We start from the raw sequence: 25,365 nt of genomic DNA, 5'->3' as shown, positions 1-25,365 counted from the left end.
ATAAACTCAAAAAACACTCATAATACTAGTTTCTAATAATGTGTTTTCCTTCCCCCATAAAGAATGCTTTGCATGCATTTTCGCGATGTTGTAAGTAACAAGCTCAAAAACACACAAAATAAATGTTTTTGGGAATTTTACTGTTTCTCCTTAAAGGGTGTTTTGTATGCAAACGTTTTACTACGTAATAAGCACAAGAACATCCAATAGACACGTCTTTGGTAATGTTTTCCATTCATATATTGTTTGATTTCCATGCTTTTTTCAGCGTTTTGGTACCTAACACGCTCAAAAATACTCGAGACACGTTTTTTTGGTAATGTCGTTTCGTTTCCCAAAATAAAGGACTTTGCACACATTTTTGGCGTTTTCGTACCTAACAATGTGAAAAACACTAAAAATACACGTTTTTTGGTAATGTTGTTTTGTTTCTTCATATAGAGTACTATTTATGCGATTTAACATTTTGGCAACTAAGAAGCTCAAAAAACACTCATACTCATAATATACATAATGTCCTTTCGTTTCCCCATATTGAGTAATTTGCATGCATTTTAGCGTTTTTCTACGTAAGAAGCTAAAAAAAACACTCAAAAGACACATTTTTGGTAAAGTTGTTTTCTATTGCCATATAGGTGCTTTCTATGCTTTTTAGCGTTTTGGTGCGTAACATAAACAAAAACACTCAAAAGATACAGTTATTGTAATGTCGTTCTGTTTCCCCATATGGAAGGTTTTGTATGCATTTTGACGTTTTGGTACCTAACAATATGAAAAACACTCAAATAGACGTTTTTGGTAATGTAGTTCTGTTTCTCCACATGCTGTGCTATTAACGTATTTTCACGTTTTGAGCCTAAAACGCTCAAAAACACTCATAAAACACGTTTCTCGTAATGTCCTATCGTTTCCCCATATGGGGTGATTTGCATGCCTTTTGGCGTTTTGGTACGCAAGAATGCAAAAAACACTCGAAAAGCATTTTTTTGGTACTATTATTTTGTTTTCCCATAAAAGATGTTTTTTTTCATGTGTTATAGCGTTTTGGTACGTATGAACCTGAAAAATAATCAAGAGACAAGTTTGTTTGTTTGTTTTTGTTTTGTTTTTTGTGGGGGACGGGTTCCGATATAAAAACACCCAAACTACATGTTTCTGGTAAAGTTATACTGATTCTCGATATAGAGTGTTTTGCATTTTTTTTTTTTCTAACGTTTCGGTGCATAACACGTTCAATAACGCTCAAAATACAGGTTTTTGGTAATGATCTGCTTTCTGTTAATGTCGTTTCGTTTCCTCATACTGGATGCTTTGAAATCATTTTCGCCTTTAGGTACCTAACAATGAGAAAAACACTCAAAATACTAGTTTTGGTAAAGTTCTTCTGTTTCTCAATATAAACAGATATTCATGCGTTTTAGACTCCTGGTAACTAACAAACTCAAAAAACACTCATAATACACGTTTCTAGTGATGTTCTTCCATTTGCACTGATTTTGGCGTTTCTTTACCTAAGCTCAAAAAACACTCAAAATAAACGTTTTTGATAATGTTATTCTTTTTTTCTCCATTTAGCGTGTTTTGCATGCGTTTCAGCGTTTTGGTAAGTAAAAAGCTTAGTAACTCAAAGGACACATTTTTGCTAATTTTCTTTTATATTCCTATATAGGGTGGTTTCCATGCTTTTTAGCGTTTTTTATGCCTAATACAATGGAAAGCATTTAAAAGATACATATCTGTTAATGTCGTTTGGTTTCCCCATACAGAGGGTTTCCATGCATTTTGGTGTGTTCTTATGTGAAAAGCACTCAAAATACACGTTTTCTGTAATGTTGTTCTGTTTCTCCAAATAGTGTGCTTTTCACGCATTTTATCTTTTAGTTACGTAAGAAGATAAAAAATACTCGAATGTCACGTTTTTTGGAAATGATGTTTTGCATTCCTGTACTAAAAGGCTTTTTTTAATTATTTTTACCGTAACACGCTGAAAAGAATTTAAAAGACACATTTCTGTTAATGTCGTTTGGTTTCCGCATACAGAGGGCTTCCATGCATTTTGGTGTATTGTTACCTAACTGTGTGAAAACACTCAGAATACACGTTTTCGGTAATGTTGTTCTGTTTCTCCATATAGTGTTCTTTTCACGGATTTTATTGTTATGCTACGTAAAAAGTTCAAAAATACTCGAATGTCACGTTTTTTTGGAAATGTTGTTTTGCATTCCCATATTAAAAGGGTTCTTTGATTATTTTTAGCGTTTTGTTGCATAAGACGATCAAAACACTCAAAAGACTCGTTTCTGGCAATGTCGTTTCATTTCCCCATATAAGGGAATATAAGGGCTTTGAATGTATTTTGGCTTTTTGGTACTTAACAATATGATAAATTCTCAAAATACACGTTTTTGGTAATGTTGTTCTGTTTCTCCATACATAATGGTATTCACGCGTTTTAGTGTTCTGGTATCGAAGCCCAAAACACTCATAATACACGTTTCTCCTAATGTTATTTCGGATTACAATGCATGTCTTTTCGCGGTTTTGTACGTAACAAGCTCAAAAACACTCAAAATACACTATTTTGGTAATGTTATTCCATGCCCACATAGAGGGTGTTTTGCATGCGTTTTAGCGTTTTGGTATGTAAGAACCTCAAAAACACTCAAAAGACACGTTCTTGGTTATGTTGTTTTCTCTTCACATATAGAGTGGTTTCCATGTTTTTTTTTTTTTAACGTTGTGGTGCCTAACATGCACAAAATACTAAAAAGATACGTTTCTGGTAATGTCGTTTCGTTTCTTTATATAGAGGGCTTTGCATGCATTTTGACGTGTTGGTTACTAACAATGTGAAAAACACTCAAAATGCACGTTTTTGGTAATCTTGTTCTGTTTTTCCATATAGAGTCCTATTAACACGTTTTGTTACAAGCCCATAGATACTCATAAAACACGTCTCTGGTAATATCGTCTCCTTTCCGTATATAGGATACTTTTCCACGCATTTTGTCATTTTTGTACGTAATAGGCTCAAAAAATCTCAAAATACGCGTTTTTGGTAATGTTATTCTCTTTCCCCCTTAAGATTGTTTTGTATGCGTTTTAGAGTTTTGGTACGTAAGAATCTCAAAAACACTCAGAATACACAATTTTTGGTAATGTTTTGTTTTTCTCTATAGGGTGCTTTCTGTGCTTTTTAGCGTTTACTGCCTAACATGCACAAAAAAACTCAAAAGATACATTTCTTGTTTTTTGTTTCTTTTTGCATACATTTTGGCGTTTTGGTACCTAACAATGAAAAAACACTCAAAATACACATTTGTTTCGTATTCCCATGTAGGTTGGTTTCTGTGCTTTTTATCGTTTTGGTGCCTAACACACTGAAAAACACTGAAAATACACGTTTTCGGTAATGTTGTTCTGTTTCTCCATATAGAGTGTTATTCACGCGTTTTAGCGTGTTGGTACCTAAGAAGCTCATAAACATGTTTCTGGTAATACCATTTCCTTTCCCTATATATGATACTTTGAATGCATATTAGCATTTTTATATGTAACAAGCTTAAAAACATTCAAAATACACATTTTTTTGGTAATGTTATTCTATTTCACAATATGTTTTGCATGCGTTTTGGCGTTATGGCACATAAGTAGCATCAAAACTCTCAAAAGACACGTTTTTGATAATATTATTTTGTTTTCCTATATAGGGTCCTTTACATGCTTTTTAGCGCTTTAGTGCCTAACACACTCATAAACATTCAAAAGACACATTTCTGGAAATGTCGTTTTGATTGCTCATAGAAGGTGGTTTGCATGCATTTTGGCGTTTTGGTACCTAACAATATGAAAAACACTCATAATACACGTTTTTTGGTAATGTTGTTTATTTCTCCATATAGAGTGCTATTCATGCGTTTTACCGTTTTGGCACCTGAAAATCTCAAAAATATTCATAATACACGTTTCTTGTAATGTCTTTACGTTTCCCCAGATATGGTACTTTGCATTTTGGTGTTTTTCTACGTAGAAAGCTCAAAAACACTCAAAATACACGTTTTTGGTAAAGTTACTCTGTTTTTTTATAAAGGGTATGCAGAAGACACGTTTCTTGTAATGTCGTTTCATTTCTGCATATAAGGGGCTCTGCATGCATTTTTTGGTACCTGACAATGTGAAATACCCTTAAAATACACGTTTTTGGTAATGTATTGTTTCTCCAAACACAGTGTTATTCATGCGTTTTAGCGTTTGACACCTAAAAAGCTCAAAAACACTCATAATACATGTCTCTCTTAATGTTCTTTCGTATCCCCATCCCAAAATGCATACTTTGCATGCATGTTGGCTTTTTTTGCTCCGTATCAAGCTCAAAAATACTCAAAATACACATTTTTAGTAAAGTTATTCTTCTTTTCCATAAAGGGTGTTTAGCATGCGTTTGAGCATTTTGATATCTAACTCAAAAACACTTAAAGACACGTTTTTGGAAATGGTGTTTTCTTTTCCCTTATAAGGTGCTTTCCATTTTTTATAGCGTTTGGACGCCCGAGGGGGGAGGGTTGTAGAATCGCTAATCCCATGTTAAATTGCCTATGTTCAACTGGTATCCCCACCCTTATTTATTGACCAATTTCCTCTCTTTAAAAAAGTATTTTAATCAAGAAGGATAGGAGAACTATGTCTGCTATCGCTTTTACTTTACCAAAAATGTGTATTATGAATGTTTTCCACAATGTTAGGTAAGAAAACGCCAAAATATATACAAAACATTCTACATAAAGAAACGGAACAACAAACAAAAAAAAAGTGTATTTTGAGTGTCTTTGAGCTTTTTACGTATCACAACCCTAAAACGTGTCCATAACGCTTTTTACGGAGAAACAGAGCAATATAACAAAAAAAGATTTTGATTTGATTTGAAAAGATTTGAGTGTTTTCCAGCTTCTTACATACCAAAACGCCAAAATGTATGCAAAGGACCCCAATATGGGGAAATGAAACGATATCGTCTGAAACGTGTATTATGAGTGTTTTTTTTTTCAGCTTCTTAGGTAACAAAACGCTAAAACACGTGAATAGCACTCTACACAGAGAAACAGAACATTACCAAAAACGTGTATGTTGATTGTTTTCTTACTTGTTAGTTACGAAAACGACAAAGTATATGAAAAGCACATGATATGGGAACCAAAAACAACTTTACTAAAAACCTGCCTTTTGACTGTTTTGAGTTTGTTAGGTACCAATTTGCCAAAGTCCATGCAAAATACCCAATATGGGAAAAGAAAACATTGTTATAAACTTGTCTTTTGAATGTTTTTTTCAGTTTCCTACGTACCACATCGCTGAAACGCATACAAAACATCATTTATAGAGACAAAGAACAACATAACAGAAAAAAGTGTATTTTGAGAATTTTTTTATCTTATTAGGTATAAAAACGCCAAAATACCTGCAAAGCACCCTATATGGGGTAACGAAACATTACCAGAAACGGATCATTTAGTGTTTTTGACCGTATAAGGCACCAAAACGCTAAGAACCAAGGAAAACACCGCATATACAAAAACACCAAAAAATAGTTTTTCGAGTGTTTTGAGTTTTTTACCAAAACACTAAAACGCGTTTAAAACATCCTCTACGGAGAAATAGAACAACATTAGCAAAAACTTGTTTTCAGTGTTTTCCAGCTTGTTAAGTAACAAAACGCCAAAATGCATGTAAAATACCCGAGTGCGGGAAACGAAAAAAATATTAATAGAAATTTGTATTTTAAGTGTTTTCCACTTCTTATGTTCCAAAACACTGAAATACATGGAAAGCACCCTTTACGGAGAATCAGAAAAACATTATCATAAACGTGTATTGTGCGTTTTTTTTTTTTTTTTTTTTTCTCTCATGTTAGACACAATTCGCTAAAATGCATACAAAGCACCCTACATGAAGAAACATAACATTACCAAAAACGTGTATTATTGTTGAGCTTATTAGGTACTAAAACACCAACGTCCATGCAAAGTACCTTATATGGGTAAAGAAACATCATTACCAAAAACCGTGTCTTTTGACTGAAAACACCCATTATGGAGAAACAGAACAACATTGCCAAAAAAGTGAATTTTGAAAGATTTTAAGCTTTTTAGGTAATAAAAAAAAGTGCATGCAAATTACCCTCTATGGGGTAACGGCATCACCAGCAACGTGTCATTTGGGTGTTTCTGAGCGTAATAGGCACCAAAACGCTGAAAATCATGGAAAATTCTCTATATGAGAAAACAAAACAATATTATCAAAAACTTTCTTTTCAGCTTAATATGTACCAAAACACTAAAACCGTGCAAAACATCCTTTTTGAAGAAACAGAACAACATTACCAAAACGTGCGATTTGAGTGTTTTCCAGCTTGTTAGGTAACAAACCGGATAAATGCATGTAAAGGACCCAATATAGGGAAACGAAAAGATATTAACAGAAACGTATATTTTAAGTGTTTTCAGCTTCTTATGTAACAAAACGCTGAAACACGTGAATAGCACTCTACATGGAGAAACAGAACAACAATATTACCGAAACGCCGAAATGCATACAAAGAACCCTACATGAAGAAAAAGAACATCATCAAAAATCTGTATTATGAGTGTTTTTGAGATTGTTAGGTACTATAACGCCAAAGTGCACTGAAAGCGTATTACAAAAAACGTTTCTTTTGAGTGTTTTTCAGCTTCTTACGTACCAAAAACGCTAAAACGCATGCAAAACACGCTGTAGGAACAACATTACAAAAAATGTCTGTTCTGAGTGTTTTTCAGCTTGTTAGGTACCAAAACGCCAAAAATCATGCAAAGCAATCTATTTAGGGTATCAAAATAACATTACCAGAAACGCGCAAATTGCGTGTTCTTTGAGCATAATATGCACCAAAATACTAAAAAAGAAAACATGGAAAACACTCGATATGAAAAAAAAGAAAAAAGAAAAAAAGAAAAAAAACTCATTATCTAGAATGTCTTTCTCAGCTTCTTAAGTACGAAAACGCTAAAACCCATGCAAAAAAACTTTTATGGAGAAACAAAAGAACATTATAAAAAAAAAAATGGTGTTCTGAGTGTTTTTAAACTTGATAGGTACCAAAACGCCAAAATACATGCAAATTAGCTAATATGGGAAACGCAACAAAATTAAGAGGAATGTGTATTATATATATATATATATATATATATATATATATATATATATATATATATATATATATATATATATATATATATATATATATATATATATATATATATATATATATATATTATTTTGCTCTAATCAACTGAGCACTGCTGATAAAACTTGTCCTGCATTATCTCAGAAATATGTCTGGACACACGAGCTACTGAAGGATGAGTTTACTATTTGTTTAACTGAACATTGTTAATACGATTAAATAATGATACTGTCTGATGTGCAAAGTCATGTGTAATGATAAACAGTTATGATAGGTGGCTCACTGGAGGTCTCCGGGTTAGACATCGTAAGAAAATTATGTGAACCGTGTTACTATTTTAGACAGAGTGGAATCAGAAGCTTTTCATCTTATCAATTCCTCTCCACTGACTAACTGTCTTTAGCCTGTTTTTCATCGCCGCCGTTTTGCATCTCTCAATTAGCTATTTTCATGCTAACTGCTCTTCTGATCTTGCTAACTGTATGCCTCCCCTCCTGCGCCATCGCTGCACAAGACTTTCTTCTTTTTCTCATCCCTATTCTACCGAACTCCCTAATGCAAGAATTAACCGGTATTTCCAATCATTCATCACTTTCTTTGATAATCTCTTGAGGTTTCTGCCTGCGTATGTATTTCTTCCTTCCTACGACTGTATCTCTTTGAAGAGAGAGGTTTCAAGATACTTATCCGGTTTTTTTTTTTTTTTTTTTACCATTCTATCTGACATATTATGATAACTGGCAATAGGTGAACTTTTTTTATTGTTTTTGCTCGTTTTTTTTTTTTTTTTGCCCTTGACCAGTGGCCCTCTTATATTAAGAAAAAAAAAAAAAAAAAAGTTACTTGGAATGTGAGAGACAACCCTGCTGTGGATAAACTGCTGTGGATAAATCACCGCCTGGTGATTTCATTTAACGGGCGCTCGGGCAATCTGACAGTTTGATCATCAAATGTGCCCGTTAACGGTCATGCCTGCCGATCTAGCCTGTTCACAACGCAGTCATCAAGGAATTGTTGTGTTAACCGGGACATGAGATATATGTGGTCTTTCCAGAGATGGTCCAATGCAGTCTCTGAGCGACGCCCCGTCACATGGACATGGAAAGAAAAATGGGGTAACTCAGCGGAAAGCGAAGAGCTACAAAGTAAGAGGGTTGGCATTTGAATGTCTTAATTTCAAGTGAATTGGCACTGGCCCCCTTTGACCCAGAACATTATGTCTGTTGTTGTTCGTTTCGTGCCCAAGGTACTAACCCCACAGACACAGATATCTGGAGTTATTATTAGTTGTTATGTGTCCAAGACATGGACCCCAGTGACGCAGGCGTTTTTCTATGTTCCTTCCTCACTGGCCTCTAGGTTCTCCTGTGATGCCTAATAATATATTTTTAGTAAGATATTTCAAATTAATAATTTTAAAAGCCAAGCTAAAATTCATTCAAAAGCCCAACCTTCGCCATAAACATGAGGGCCTCATGCCCTGGGAAAGAGTCCTTCCTCTAAGTATTAGAGACATCCGAAAAATTCCATCTTCACCGCGGCAACGAAAGAAGTATCGCTCCTGAACGTGCACCAGAACGGGTCACTCCAACACGAAGTGCCGCACTTTAAGGGAGACTAAGCAGTCATCACAGTATGGTTGTGTTTTCCGAGACATGAGGTAATCATATGTGAGAGACGCGTGTAACGCGTTAAGAGACGGGCCATTGCAATTTCTGAGAGGCGCCCTCACACATGGAATATGTCCACAGACGGACGGCTTAGCTTAGCTTTAATATTTTTTTTTTTTTTTATTAATTCATATGTGTTACTTTTCTGCTGAAATAATATGATTTGGTAGAAGATTTATTTATTTATTTATTTTTTTTTTTTAGTATCTACACTCCCTGTGTTTATTTACTCTTATTTTCAGCTTCATGTTTTTCTTTCTTGAGCATATTAGGTACCAAATCTCTGAAAAGCATGAAAATATTCCATATGGGAAAACAAAAGAACATTATCAAAAATGTTTCCCTTGAATATTTTTTGAAGTCCTTACGTACGAAAACGCTGAAAGGTATTTATCTATTAATAAACAGAACAACATTACCAAATATGGATTTTTTGAGTGTTTTAAGCTTGTTAGGTACCAAACGACAAAATGCACTTAAATTAAGCGATATTGAAAAACGAAACGATATTAACAGAAAAGTTTATTATAAGTCTTTTTTTTTCAGGTCTTTATATACCAAAACGCTAAACCACGTGAATAGAACTTTTTATGGAGAAACAGAACAACACTACCATATACGTGTATTATGAGTTTTTTTTCCCCATGTTAGGCACCAAAACGCCAAAATGCATAAAAAGCACCCTATAAGAAGAAACGGAACAACATTGTAAAAAATGTATGATATGAGTCTTTTTGAGTTTGTTAGATGTAAAAACGCTAAAGTGCATGCAAAGCACCCTATATGGTAAAAGCAAAGATCATTTCCAAACACGTGTACTTTGAATTTTTTTCTTTTTTTTCAGCTTCTTATGTATCAAAACGCTAAAACGCATTAAAAAAAAAAACTGAGGAAAAGAACGTTGCCGAAAACGTGTATTTTGAAAGTTTTTCATCTTGTTAGGTACCAAATTGTTAAACGGAATGACATTACCAGATACATGTGAATTGGATGTTTTAGAGGATATTGGGCACAAAAAACGCTCAAAAGAATTGAAAACACTCTATATGAGAAAGGAAACAACATTATCAATAGCGTCTTTTGAGTGTTTTAGAGCCTCTTAGGTACAAAAGTGCTAAAGTGTTTGCAAAGCACCATATATATGAAGAGTAAACATTACCCAAAAAAATGACTTTTGGATGTTTTTGAGCTTCTTACGTACGAAAACACTCAAACGCGTGCAAAACACTCTTTATGGAGAAACAGAACAAAAACCAAAAAACTGGTGTATTGAGTGTTTTGATCTTGTTAGGTACCAAAATGCTAAAATATATGCAAATTACCCGATATTGGGAAATGAAACGATATTAACAGAAAAGTGTATTATGAGTATTTTTTCAGCATCTTATAAACCAAAAAGCTAAAACACACGAATAGGTCTCTCAATGGAGAAACAGAACAACGTTACCAACAACGTGTATTATAAGTGTTTTTTTTTTCCCATGTTATGTAATTAAACACCAAAATGCATACAAAGCACCCTACATGAAGAAACATTGCCAAAAATGTGTATTATGAATGCATTTGAGATTGTGATGTATCAAAATTCAAAAGGCCATATGGGTAAAACAAACACCATTACCAAACAACGTGTCTCTTTATTTATTTCTTTTATTTATTTATTATTATTTGTTTTTAGCTTCTTACGTACCAAAACGGTGAAGCGCTTTGAAAACTTCCTGTAAGGATGAACAGAACAACATTGACAAAAAAAAGTGTATTTTGAGGTTTCTTTTGAGCTTGTTTGATACCAAAACGGCAAAATGCATGTAAATCACCGTCTATGGGGTAACAGAACGACATTACCAGAAACATGTCATTTGGATGAGAGCCTTGTGCTCTTCATATTCTTCCCGAGTTGCAGTAGGATACTTTGTCTCGCGCTCAATGTCCCTGTTATGACTGCGCTGAACCTGAACCATCTGTCCTTCTTTCTCTATTTTTTTATGGTTCCTGGATGGCTGAATATCGCGACGGACGGTGCAAGACGCGCTGCTCTGCGTTTCCCGTGCAGCAGGAGCGTTTTTGCAGAATGAATTGTTACTTTCCGTCCAGTTCTTGGCTTGCGGTATTAGCATCGGGACTAGTGTTGGCATGTTTATGACCTCGGGAGATGTTATCATCTTTGCGGGTTCATTTCCTTTCTCTTTAAAACTGCTTAACAATGAGGTCATGTAGTTAGTCTTTACTTTCTTTTCATCATCTCCACGTTTATCGTACACTCCTTTCTTTTCTGACGCCTCATTGATCTCTTTCTTAGGAGAGACTGCCTCTTCGCCTTCTGAATCCGTTCGGTCCTTCTTAATGATTTTAAAACTTGTTTCTGTGACGTAAAGGACAAATTTCTCCGCCTCTGTCTCGCATTTCTTCCAAGAAGGTTGCCAAGCAACCGTAGAGAACAACTTTCTTTCCTCGCCGCTGCTTGACTGACACCTTGACGGCCGCCTCGCCTGGTGTCCAGTACTCCCGGAACACCATGCCGTCCATGTACATGGCCGACTCCAGGGACGTGAATTTCTGGAGACCAGCCTCGTTCTTTTCGTGATTGAAGCGGAACCCGGACACTTTGTTAAAGCGAGGTCCTCGTGGGCAGCAACAGCACCAGAGAGTCGATGCATTGGGATCCTGCACGGACACATTAAACCTGTGTGGAGTATGTCGCCACTCTCCACGACACACCCCACGGATGTACTTGTTAAAGCTGTGCATAGTGTTCATCTTCATTCTTGATAGCTAACTAACTGCCTGGCAACAGGTATGTGGAGGGTGATATTGGTGAGGGGTGATATGGAAATGCTTGTCATTGAGCTTCCACAAACTCCAAGCTGTCTGCAGTAGTGTTGCCGCCTTGCAGAGCAACGTCTTTAGTGTTCACAGGCAAGGAAGCACGTACACCACAGTTAGCCTGTTGGGTCTCGGGTGGTAATCCCTCGCTGGCAACTCAGTAATCAGCTTCGACCAATAGGAAACTTGAGTGGCATTACACCGGCCAGTCACAAGCCACCTTTCATTACCTTTGTAATTATTATTATTATTATTATTTTTATTTTCATTACGGCTAATACTACAGCTGGTGCTGCTACTACTACTACTACTACTACTATTAATATCAATTACAAACTATGTAATATCAATTACAAACAACAACGAAATTTCACTTCAGTCTTGTCTTTGGCCCCAAACCTTAATTTCCCAGTTATTTCCATCTAAACAAAATAGAAAAAAAAAGTTATTGATCCTAAAATTTTGCTTTTGTGGCTAGAACAATGAAATTACATTTTTCTTTATTTCATTATAGTATGGGTTACTATTGGTTTTCATGTCAGGTAAAGAATTTTGCAAAATCTTAATTGCTTATCTAATTACTTTTAGAATATTACAAATAAATTAGAACAATGAAAGAAAGATTATAAAGTGTTCTAAAGATTTTTAATTTTAGTAAGATCATTCTTGAACTGACCAGATCTAGCAAGAACTTTATCACATTAGAAGAATTTGCTCTACCAGAAACTTTTAGAAGTTTCTAGGACATTTTATAACATTCTATTCAATACAGACATTTCCAGAATATTCTAGAACTTTTTAGAATACAGTAGAAATATGTAGAAATATCAAGAATTTTGTAGAATCTACAAGGTTTTTTTTTTAATGATTCAGAATATTCTACAGTAGGTTCAAGAATATTCTAGAAAGATTGAGAACATTCTGGGACACATTCTAGAAAGACTAAGAATATTCTAACTCATGGCCACAAATGTGGCCAGTGGGATGCTCTTAAATGGCCCGAGAAGTGACAAGAGATTTTCAACTCTAGTTAATATAATTGTTATAACTGAGGAAAATGTGACTAAACTGTTAAGACGAGACATAATAACTTTTGCCTTTCAATCTTTCATTCATATAGCCAATAAGTAATAACCAAATTTTTGATGGCCCTCGAGACCATAACTAAGTGCATAATTGGTCCTCGAAAGGACTTGAGTTTGACATCCCTGTTCTAGAATACTGATTGACAATATAAAAGTAGGGGCTTGCAGACCACCAATCAGTCCTACTTTGGCTGCCCGCGAAGACACATCACAAGAAGTGAAATAGCATCAAGAGGCTGCAATCATTCTCCAGATGCATTCTGCTACATATATGGTCAATTCATCAAGACAAGGCCAAAGAAGTTCTTTGTGACAGCAACTGGAAAAATGGTGAAGTTTAGCTATTTTCGGGCAAAAAATCATTCTAACAGCCACAGAGGCAAAGTTTAGTAGCAATAATGGACATTTTCTATTGTTTTGCAATGAAAAGAGTTGGAAAATAACATTTGCTTGTCAAAGACAAAAATCGTGTTACAAAATGTTATCATACCTTTAACGCTCAGCGTAAAATCACAGAAATTCATGGTGGGACACTTCATTGCATAACGCAAAAAAGAAAAATCTAAATGTTGTATATACCAAAATAAGCGGAAAAAATGCAGAAAAAAAAATAGTTCCCCATATCGAATCGTTTCCATACATTTTGGCTGGAAAACACTGAAATCACATGTTTTTGCTAATGTTGTTCTGTTTCCGCTTGAAGGGTGTTTGCAGGCGTTTTAGCATTTTGGTACGTAGACTCAAAAACACTCAAAAGACACGTTTATATATATATATATATATGTCACGCATAATGTGGATAATTGCCTAATGTGAACATTAGGCAGTGAAATTGCCTAATCTTCATATTAGGCAATTTGTTTGCACGATGTTGACAATAGGCAACTTACTTGCTTAATGTCCACTTTAGGCATGATTTTCAAATTAGGCAAGGGTATTTTGCCTAATGTGAATTGAATGACAAACCAGTGTCTACAGTTTTGTTCGAATGTTGTTCGAAACTTTGGGTCTGTTACCGAGTTGTTGTGAGCAAAGATGTTGTTCGAAGCTTTGGGTTTGTTATAACCGAGTAAGGTTAGGTTAGGTTAGGTTAGGTTAGGTTAGGTTAGGTTAGGTTAGGTTAGGTTAGGTTAGGTTAGGTTAGGTTAGGTTAGGGCAATGGTGGGCAAGGTTATACAAAGTGTCAATGTACTACTCAATGTACATCAGGAAGGTGCAGCTGCCTAAGAAAAGAAATTAAATGCAACTCGCGCTGTCACCCAGGCAGATCATGCAAAAATTTGTGATTGGACTCAACTGAACCCTGAGATCGATTGACCTATTTTACTTATACTAATATTGCATTAATTAATTATGTTTTCCTTATTCACATTGGGCAAAATTGAGCTGCATAATTTGAACAATAGGCATTTTTTGCCTAATGTTAACAATTTGTAAACTTTACGCAACCTACTTGCTTGATGTACACATTAGGCAATTTTCTGCCTAATGTTCACATTAGGCAATTGTCCACATTATGCGTAACATATATATATATATATATATATATATATATATATATATATATATATATATATATATATATATATATATATATATATATATATATATATAGATAGATAGATAGATAGATAGATAGATAGATAGATAGATAGATAGATAGATAGATAGATAAATATATATATATATTTATATATATATATATATATATATATATATATATATATATATATATATATATATATATATATATATATATATATATATATATATATATATATATATATATATATATATATATATATATATTTTTTTTTTTTTTTTTTTTTTTTTTTTTTTTTTTTTTTTTTTTCTTTTTTTTCTTTTTTTTTCTCCATATAGCGCGTTTTCCTTGTTTCTTAGCGTTTTGGTGCCTAATACGATCAAAAACAACCAAATGACACGTTACTGGTAATTTCGCTCCGTTACCCCATAGAGGGTGCTTTGCATGCGTTTTGGTACTTGACAAGCATTCATAATACATGTTCATGGTAATCTTGTTCTGTTTATTTATTTATTTATTTTTTTTTTTTTTATTTATTTATTTTTTTTTTTTTTCATGTAGGGTGATCTGTGTGCATTTTGGCGTTTGATATCTAACTCTAAATCTAAAAACACTCATAATATAAGTTTTTGGTAATGTTGTTCTGTTTCTCCATATAGAGTGGTATCCACGTTTTTTAGCGTTTTGGTATTTATTAAGGTGAAAACACTCGAAATATACGTTTTTGTTAATATCGTTTCTCTTCCCATATCGGATACTTTGCATGCATTTAGTTTTTGTGTTACCTAACAAGTTCAAAAACACGCAAAACACGTTTTTGCTAATGTTGTTCAGTCTCTCAACAAAGGATTTTTTGGACTCGTTTTAGCGTTTTGTTACGTAAGAAGCTCAAAAACACTCTAAACACACGTTTTTTTTATAATTTTGTTCTTTCCCATATAGCTTGCTTTCCATGCACTTGGCCGATTTGGTACCTAACGAGCTAAAATAAAAAAAACTCTCAAAAGACGCATTTTTGGGAATGATGTTTTCTTTTCCCCTATGAGGTGCCTTTCATGCACTTTGGCTTTTAGGTACTTAACAACTGTAAAAACAATGAATATATACGTTTTTGGTAATGCTGTTCTGTTTTTCCATATAAAGTTTTATTCACGTGCTTTAGCGTTTTCTTTATTAAGCTGAAAAACACTCATAATACACATTTCTGGTAATATCGTTTCGTTTCCCTATATCGGGTCCTTTGCATGCATTTTGGCGTTTTGGCACCTAAGTAGCTGAAAAACACTCAAATCACACGTTTTTTTTTTTTTTCCCGCAATGTTGTTTCTCCATAAAGGATGTTTTCAATGCGTTTTAGCGTTTTGATACGTAAAAAGCTAAAAAAAAAAAAAGAAAAAGAAAACACTCATTAATAATGTTGTTTGCTTTTCCAGTATTGGGTGCATTGCATGCACTTTATCGTTTTCGTACCTATCAAGCTGAAAAAGTCATTATAAACTTTTATTTATTTTTTTTTTATCAGTATTGTTCTGTTTCTTCATATATTATGCTTTGTATGCATTTTGGCGTTTTGGTACCTAACATGGGGAAAAGCATTCATAATACACGTTTCTGGCAGTATTGCTCTGTTTCTCCATATTCAGTGCTATTTACGGGATTTAACGTTTTGTTACATAAGAAGATGAAAAACATAATACCCTTTTCTGTTAATAACGTTTCGCTTCCTGATATCGGGTAATTTGTATGCATTTTAGCCTTTTAGTACATAACAATCTCAAAAACACTTAAAACAACGTTTTTTTTTTTTTAATACTGTTCTGTTTCTCCATAAAAAGTTATTTCCGCCCTTTTTCAACGTTTTGGTACTCAAGAAGCTCAAAGATCTCAAAAAACACGTTTTTGATAATGTTGTTTTGTTTCCCTATATAAAGTGTTTTTCATGCTTTTTTAGCGTTTTGGTGTCTAATATACTCAAAAACCTCCAAATAACACGTTTCTGGTAATATTGTTCCATTCCCTAGAGAGGTTTTTTTTTGGGGGGGTCATGTATTTTAGTGTTTTGGTACCTAACAAGCTAAAAAAAAAAAACACTCAAAATCCACGTTTGTGGCAATGTTGTTCTGTTTCTCCATAAAGGATGTTTTCAGTGCGTTTTACAGTTTTGATTCGTAAGAAGTAAAAAAAGTCACGTTTTTAATAATGTTTGTTTTTCCCACATTGGGTGCATTACATGCACTTCAGCCTTTTTTGTATCCAAGAAGATAATAACAGTCATAATATACGTTTTTGGTAATATAGTTTTGTTTCTTCATATATTGTGATTTGTATGCATCTTGGCGCTTTAACACCTAACATGGGGAAAACCACTCATAAAACACGTTTCTGGTAGTGTTGTTATGTTTCTCCATATACAGTGCTATTCATGTGTTTTGGCGTTTTGATACATAAGAAGTTGAAAAACACTCATAATACACGTTTTTTGTAATGTTCTTTTGCTGCATATAAAATGCTACTCACCTGATTTACCATTTTAGCATCTATGAAGTTGAAAAAACACTCATAATACACTTTTCTGTTAATATCGTTTTGTTTCCCCATATCGGATCCTTTCCATGCATTTTGGCATTTTGATACCTAACAAGCTGGAAAACACTGAAATCACACTTTTTTTTTCTTTTTTTTCTCGGTATTTTTTTTTTTTTTTTACTTGTTTTAGCGTTTTGCTACGTAAGAAGCTCAAAACATTCAAAAGATACGTCTTTGATAATGTTTTCTTTTCCCATATAGAGTGTTTTCCAAGATTATAGAGTTTTGGTGTCTAAAATACTTAAAAGCAACCAAATAACACGTTTCTAGTAATGTCGTTTCGTTATCCCAAATAGGTCTGAATGTATTTTTACGTTTTTCTTCCTAACAAGATGGAAAACACCCAAAATACACATTTTTTGGCAATGTTGGTCTTTTCTCCACACATAAGTGCTATTCAAGTGTAATAGCGATTTGAAATCTATGAAACTGAAAAAAAGACTCATAATACAAGTTTCAGTTAATATCGTTTCGTTTCCTCATAACAGGTCCTTTCCATGCATTTTGACGTTTTGGTAACCTAACCTGTTTCTCCGTGAAGGGTGTGTTGCCCTCGTTCTAGCTTTTTGGTATGAAAGAAGCTCAAAAACACTAAAAAAAAAAAAAGACACGTTACCTAACAAGCTGGAAAACACTCAAATCATACGTTTTTTTTTTCTTCTTCTTCTTCTTTTCTTTGTGAAGGGTTTTTTTTTTTTTACATGTTTTAACGTTTTGGTACGTTTTCCATGCTTTTTAGCGTTTTGGTGCCTAAAATTTTCATTTTTTTTTTTTTTTTTTTTTTGTCCCTAACAAGCACAAAAACATTCAAAATACACGTGTTTGGCAATGTTGTTTTGGTACGTAAGATGAAAATCACTCAAAAGACATGAGTTTAATAACGTTTCCTTTTCCCATATAGAGTGCTTTGCGCACTCTGGGGCGATTTGGTACCTAACGAACTCAAAAACACTCAACTGATACATTTTTTTTTTTTTTCTACTTTCTTTTCCTATATAAGGTGCTTTTCATCCACTTTGGTGTTTTGGTACATCACAAGTAAAAAAAACAATCCGTATATACGTTTTTGTTGATGCTGTTATCTTTCTTTTTATAGAGGGCTATTGACGTTTTTGTTACCTAAGAAACTGAAAAGCACTTATGATACACTTTTCTGTTAATGTCATTTCGTTTCCCTTATTCGTGTTCCTTGCATGCATTTTGGATTTATGGTACCTAACAAGATGGAAAACGCTCAGATTACACGTTTTTGGTAATGCTGTTCTGTTTCTTCATAAAGGGTATTTCCCACGCGTTTTAGCGTTTTGGTACAGAAGCTCAAAAACCCTAAAAAAAAAATACGTTTTTGATAATATTGTTTTATATTCACATTTAGAGTGTTTTCCATGGAAATGTCAAATGACACGTTTCTGGTAATGTCGTTCATTTAATCCATTGAGCGTTCTACATTTTGGCGTTTTGGTACCTAACAAACGCAAAACATTCAATATACATGTTTTTTGCTATATTGTTCTCTTTCTCTATAAAGGGTGTTTTAACGTTTTTTTTTACATAAGAAGCTGAAAAAAAAAAAAAACACTCAAAAAACAAGCTTTTGGCATCGTTATTTGCTTTTAACATGTAATACGATTTGCATGCACTTTAGCGATTTATACCTAACAAGTTCGAAAACACTCATAATAAACGTTTTTTTTTTTTTTGTAATGTTGTTCTAGTTCTTTAAGTAGGATGCTTTGAAAGCATTTTCGAGTTTTGGTACCTAACATGGAGAAAAGTCACAATACACCTTTTTGGTAATGTTGTTCTGTTTCTTCATATAGAGTACTCTTTACGAGTTTTAGTGTTTTGGTATCTCTAAAGTTGAAAAACACTCACTGTTAATATCGTTTCGAGTCCCAACATTGTTTAATTTTTATGTTTTTTTTTTTGCGTTTTATTACGTAACAAGCTCAAAAAACTCAAAACATGTTTTTTTCTATTGTTGCTCTGTTTCTCCGTTAAGGGTGTTTTGGAAGCGTTTTAACGTTCTGGTACGTAAGGAGCTTAATATCTCTCAAAAGACACATGCTTTATAATGTTTTGTTTTCCCATACAATGTGTTTTCCATGTTCTTTAGGGTTTGGTACCTAATATACTAAAAAATAATAAATAATAATTAATTAATAAATAAATAAATGACAAATTTCTGGTAGTATCGTTTCGTTTGCTTGCATTTTTGCCATTTTGGTATCTAACATGCTGGAAACCACTCAAAGCACACGTTGTTCGTAATGTTGTTCGGGTTCTCCATAAAAACTGTTTTCAATGCTTTATCGCCTACGGTACATAAGAAGCTGAAAAACACTAAAAGACACGCTTTAAATAATGTTGTTTTATTTTCCCATATAGCGTGCTTTGCATACACTTTGGCGATTTGGTACTTAAAAAGTCTAAAAAGACTCAAAGCACACGTTTTTGGTAACTTTGTTTTGTTTTCTGATATAAGGACCCTTCCTTGCACTTTGCCCTTTTGGTAACGAACAAGTTCTCCATATAGATTGTTATTGACATATTTTACTGTTTTATTACCTAAGAAACTGAGAAACACGCATAATACATGTTTCTCTTAATATCGTTTCGCTTCCTTTTATCGGGTCCTTTGCATGAATTTAGACGTTTTGATACCAAACAAGCTGGAAAACTTTCAAATCACACGTTTTGGGTAAAGTTTTTCAATTTCTGCCGAAAGGATGTTTTGCAAATATTATAATGTTTTGGTGCATAATGAGCTCAAAAACGCTCAAAAGACACGTTTTTTGAGAAAATTGTTGTGATTTCCAATATAGAGTGTTTTCCATATATATATATATATATATATATATATATATATATATATATATATATATATATATATATATATATATATATATATATATGTATTTTTTTTTTTTCTAGCATTTTGATGCCTAATACACTGAAAAACAAAAAAACAAAAAACAATTAAATGACACGCTCCTGTTAACATCGTTTCGTTACCCCATAGAGAGTGATTTCCATGCATTTTAGTGTTTTGGTACCTAACAAGCTCAAAAACACTGAAAAGACACATTTTTGGGTAATGTTTTCCTTTCTGATATAAAGTGCCTTCCATGCACTTTGGCGTTTTGTTACCAACAAGTTAAAAAATCAATATACATCTTTTTGGTAATGCTTTTTGTTCTCCATATAAAGTTCTATTCACGTGTTTTAGCGTTTGGCAACTAAGAAGCTGAAAAAAAAAAAAAAACTCATAATACACGTTTCTGTTAATACCGTTTCGTTTCATCATATCGGGTCCTTTGCATACTTTTTGGCGATTTTGTACTGAAGAAACACTTCATTTTTTATAATGTTTTGTTTTCCCATATAGAGTCATTTCCATGATTTCTTTTCGTTTTGGTACCTAATATACTCAAAAACACCCAAATGACACGTTTTTGGTAATGCCGTTTTGTTACCCTATAGAGCACCTAAGCTCAAAAACACTCAAAATACACGTTTTTTTTTTCTTTTTTGTAATGTTTTTTCTGTTCCTCCATAAAGAATGTTTTCATTGTGTTTTAGCTTCCTGGTACATAAGAAGCGAAAAAAAAAAAAAAAAAGACACGAAAAGACACCTTTTGGTAAAGTTCTTTGCTTTTCCCATAGAGGGTGCATTTTGGTACCTGTAAAGCTCAAAAACACTCATAATACACGTTTTTTATAAGTGTGTTTGTATTTCTTCATGTAGGATATATATATATATATATATATATATATATATATATATATATATATATATATATATATATATATATATATATATATATATATATATATATATATATATATATATATATATATATATATATATATATATAGCTTAAAAACTCTCAGAGCTCTTGTTTTTGGTAATGTTGTTTTAGTTCTTATTAAAGGGTGTTTTGCACGCGTTTTAACGTTTTTGTAGGTTAGCTCAAAAACACTGAGGAGGGCATCGTGCCTTTTGAATGTTTTTTTTTTTTCAGCTTTTTACGTACCGAAACGCTAAAATGCATGCAAAACACCCTTTGTGGAGAAACAGAACATTATTACTAAATAGTATATTTTGAGAGTTCTTGAGATTGTTAGGTATCAAAACGCCAAAATGTAGAAGAAAAACGCCAGTATGCATGCAAAGCACCTTCTATAGAATAACGGAATGTTACCAAAAACGTGTTATTTTGCTTTTTTTTTTTTTTTTTTGAGCATAATAAGTACCAAAACGCTTAAGTGCATAAGAGGACCTTACATGTGAAAAGAAAAGAACATTACCAAAAACGTGTTTTTTTTTTTTTTTAAGAGTTTTAAACTTCATACGTGTCGAAACGCTAAAAAGCTTGCAAAAAGCGTTTTATGGAGAAAAAAAAAGCGTGGGTTTTGAGTGTTTTCCAGCTTGTTATGTACCAAACCACAAAAAAGCTTGTGATATATTTTGCTACTGATATGTGTGTGGTGTCTGTTACATATAGTTATGTTAAATTTGATCTTAATTTTGTGATTATAGTAGGTGATAGAGTCGAGTTTGACAAGAATTGTTTTTCAGCATGTCTGCTTGAATATTGTGGCTGGTTTAGTTGTTTCCCATTTGAAACCCAGTCTCAACAATAAAAGGTGTGTGCTTTTACTGAATTTGTGTGTTTATACTTACTTGCATTGCTTAATGCTATACTTGCAAAGTGCCAGCCAAAATGTATTTATTATCAATTGTGTTGTACCTACAACTACTTGTTTGATGAATTGAATATTGTAATTCAAACTTGCAGTTCACGCTACTAAATAAAGAAGAAACTGAGGGCAGTCGGGCTATATTGTTATCCTGGGTAGGGACAACAACAGAAGCCAAGAATTAGAATAGACAACTGGAACATAGGAAGTCTTACAGGCAAAGGAAGAAAACTAGTGGATGTAATGCAGAGAAGGAATATCAAAATCTTGTGCATCCAAGAAACTAAATGGAAAGGAAACAGTACCAGAAAAATAGGAGAAGGAACAAAGTGCTGGAGAAAGTACAAAGAAAAATGGAGTGGGCATTATTCTTCATCCAGATGTACAGGAACAGGTTACTGAAGTTAAAAGAGTTAATGACAGGTTAATGGGAATGAAACTAATCAGAGATGGAAAAATATGGCATATTGTATCTGCATATGCACTTCAGCAGGGTTGCAGAGAGGAGGAGAAAGAGGAATTTAGAGAAAAACTTGAAGAGTATATAGAAAGTATAGCACGAACAGAATTAATAGTAATAGCTGGAGACATGAATGCACATGTAGGAGAAAGTGGTACTGGGTATGAAGGAGTCCATGGTGGAATGGGTTTCGGAAGACGAAATGTAGAAGGTGAGCGATTACTGGAAATGCCAGAAGCAGCAGAAATTACAATATTGAATTCCTGGTTCAAGAAGAGACAAAGCCATGTAATTACATATAAAAGCGGTCAGAATGAGACACAGATTGATTACATCCTGGTAAGAAGAGAAGACAAACGACTTGTAATGGATTGCAAAGCTATACCTGGAGAACCAGTGGTGACGCAACATAGATTATTAGTAGCAGATTTTAGGATGAAAAGTGGAAGGAAGAGAAGGAAAGAAGAAAGAAAGAAGAAGATTAACGTCTGGGAGCTGAAAAGTGAAAAGAAGAATGAGTTTAGAAACAATGTTGAAGAAACGTTCAGGGAAAGACATAGAACTGGCAGCTTACCAGAAACAGCAGAGGTGTGGAAAGATATGAAAGATATATTAGTAAACAAAAGCAACAGAGATTTGTGGTAAGACGAGTGGGAAACCAAAAGAAGAGAAAGATACATGGTGGTGGAATGACGAGGTTCAAGCTGCAATAAAGGATAAGAAGTTAGCACTAAAACACATGAAAGACATTGAGAATGACACCACTAAAGAAAATTACAGATAAGCCAAGAAGCAGGCAAAAAGAGCAGTAGCCAGAGCAAAGAGTAATACATACAGAGATTGGTATGAGAGGCTGGATACACCAGACGGAGAGAAGATTATATACAGAGAAGCGAAAGTAAGAAATGAAATGAGGAAAGATGTTGGTGAAGTAGCAATAGTAAAGGGCAAAAACGGAGACATTCTTATGATGGAAGAGGACATAAAAAGAAGACGGTAGGAATATTTCTCAAACCTGTTAAACATGGAAAATTAATATGAAGAACTGAGTGAAACATTACCAGTGGAAGGGCCAATACCCAACATAAGTAGAAGGGAAGTGGATAAAGCCATAAAAAAGGGAAGGGCTAATAAGGCAGGAGAAAAATGTGAAGTAACAATAGAAATTATTAAAGCACTGGGAGAGTTTGGAGCGGAGTGGACATACTCATTGTTAGAAAAGATTTGGAGCACGGAGAAAATGCCTGAAGACTGGAAGGAAAGTAGAATGGTCAAGTTGTATAAACAGAAGAAAGATATATTAAATTGTGAAAACTACAGAGGTATTAAGCTGTTGGAGCATAGTCTGAAAATACTAGAGAGAGTGATAGAAGGGAGACTGAGAGAGATGGTCAAAATACACAACCACCAATTTGGATTTATGAGAGGATTGAGCACTGTAGATGCAACATTTACTGTGCGACAGATACAAGAAAAATATCTAGAAGGAAACAGAAAGGTGTATTGGTATTTTGTGGACTTGCAGAAGGCGTATGACAGGGTGCCTAGGAAAGTATTGTACTGGAGTTTGAGAAAGAGAGGAGTGCCAGAAAAGATGATAAGACTAGTGAAAATGATGTATGAGGAAGCAAAAAACAACGGTGCCGACAAGGTATGGTGAAACGGAATCCTTCCCAGTTGAAGTAGGACTCCATCAGGGACAAGCTTTGAGTCCTTTTCTCTTTCTCATAGTGTTGGACACAATAACGATGGATATGAGAGACAATGAGGACTTGTGGGAGTTGCTGTTCGCCAACGACCTAGTCATCATTGCGGATATGGAGGAAGAGTTACAGGAGAGATATTTGTTATGGAAAGGCAACCTGGAGAGAAAGGGAATGAAAGTGAACACACAAAAGACAGAGATAATGGTAAGCAACAGAGAAGGTTATGAAGAAATAAATAACATAAGAGGATGGCATAAGACTGAAGCAGACAAGAGAGTTCAAATACCTAGGATCAGTAATTGCAGAAGAAGAAGGAACAGAAAAAGCAGTTAGACAAAGAGTAAAAGCTGGATGGGAAAAATGGAGGGAAGTGAGTGGAGTAAACTTAGATAAGAAAATACCATTGAAGCTGAGAATGAAGATATACAGAAGTGTGTTGAGACCAGTACTTCTGTATGGTGCAGAGACATGGTCTTTAAGGAAGAAAGAGGAAGGCATTCTGGAGAGAACGGAGATGAGGATGGTGAGATGGATAGCTGGCATTTCACTGTTAGAAAGGAGACAAAGTGAAGATATAAGAAGAATGTGTGGAATATGTAATATCAAGGAGAAGGCAAGAGAAGCACGACTAAGATATTTTGGACACGTGATAACGAGAGAAGAGGATGAACCAGTGAGGAAGGCAATGATGGTGGAGGTTAGGGGGAGAAGGAGGGTTGGGAGACAGAGAATAAGATGGAGAGACGTAATAAGGAGTGATATGAACAAGCTGGGAGTGCTAGAAGATGATACAATGGATAGAAACAGATGGAGAAGGATAACTCGAGCGGCTGACCCTGCAATACAGTGGGATTAAGGTCGTATGAAGAAGAAGATGGAGAAACAGAGCAACACTCTTCCTCCACACAAAACTACAAGCACCTAATAACACACACACACACACCCTTCACTGAAAAATTCAAAATTTTCATGGCGACTCCTACACCAGTCTCGGAGTCCCCATCTGGGGAGGGGATCACAAACGTCCCCAGTTTGGCCTGCTCTTCTGATAATGAGGGGGGGTGTCTTGACACCCCCCCCCTCAACTTTTTCTTCATTAACTTCTGCAACATTAACGGTCTAAAACCTAATTTTCAATCTGTAGAACACCACCTCTCCTCTTTTAAACCTCATCTTCTTTTCCTCCTGAAACTCAGGTGTCTGAGGTAACTGACAGTAGCCCCTTTTCTGTTCCCTCTTACTTTCTCTATCCTCATTTTCAACATTTTCGACTTAACCTGCTCTCGTGCCCAAGCTCTTGAATATTCCAAGTTTTCCACCGTGTTTTTCACATTGTTAGTACCAAAACGCCAAAAAGCTTTCAAAGCCCCCTATATGAAGAAACAAATCCTCATTACCAGAAGCGTGGCTTTTGAGTGTTTTTGAGCGTCTTATAAACAAAAACGCTGAAAAGCTTGTAAAGCCCATAAATATGGGAATACAAATACATTACTAAAAATTTGTTTTTTTTAAGAGCTTTTTTCGAGCTTTTAACGTACCAAAATGCTAAAATGCCTGGAAGGCATTTTA

The 25,365-nt window shown here is 34.3% G+C and overlaps 1 protein-coding gene across 1 annotated transcript; it reads left to right on the top strand.

The window, feature by feature from the left end:
• Positions 1-22,063: 22,063 nt before the first annotated feature.
• LOC135096499 (craniofacial development protein 2-like) lies at positions 22,064-22,735 on the top strand. Its single transcript, XM_063998018.1, has one exon. The coding sequence runs from the start codon at positions 22,064-22,066 to the stop codon at positions 22,733-22,735; it is 672 nt and encodes a 223-aa protein (XP_063854088.1).
• Positions 22,736-25,365: the final 2,630 nt, after the last annotated feature.

The sequence above is a fragment of the Scylla paramamosain genome, chromosome 3, assembly GCF_035594125.1.
Source record: "Scylla paramamosain isolate STU-SP2022 chromosome 3, ASM3559412v1, whole genome shotgun sequence".
Classification (NCBI taxonomy): domain Eukaryota; kingdom Metazoa; phylum Arthropoda; class Malacostraca; order Decapoda; family Portunidae; genus Scylla; species Scylla paramamosain.
Note: the sequence above shows the minus strand (reverse complement) of the source record. Positions and strands in the feature narration are given on the sequence as shown.

Coding starts and splice junctions, on each gene's coding strand:
- LOC135096499 (XM_063998018.1), top strand. CDS start 22,064: ATGAAACTAATCAGAGATGGAAAAATATGGCATATTGTATCTGCATAT.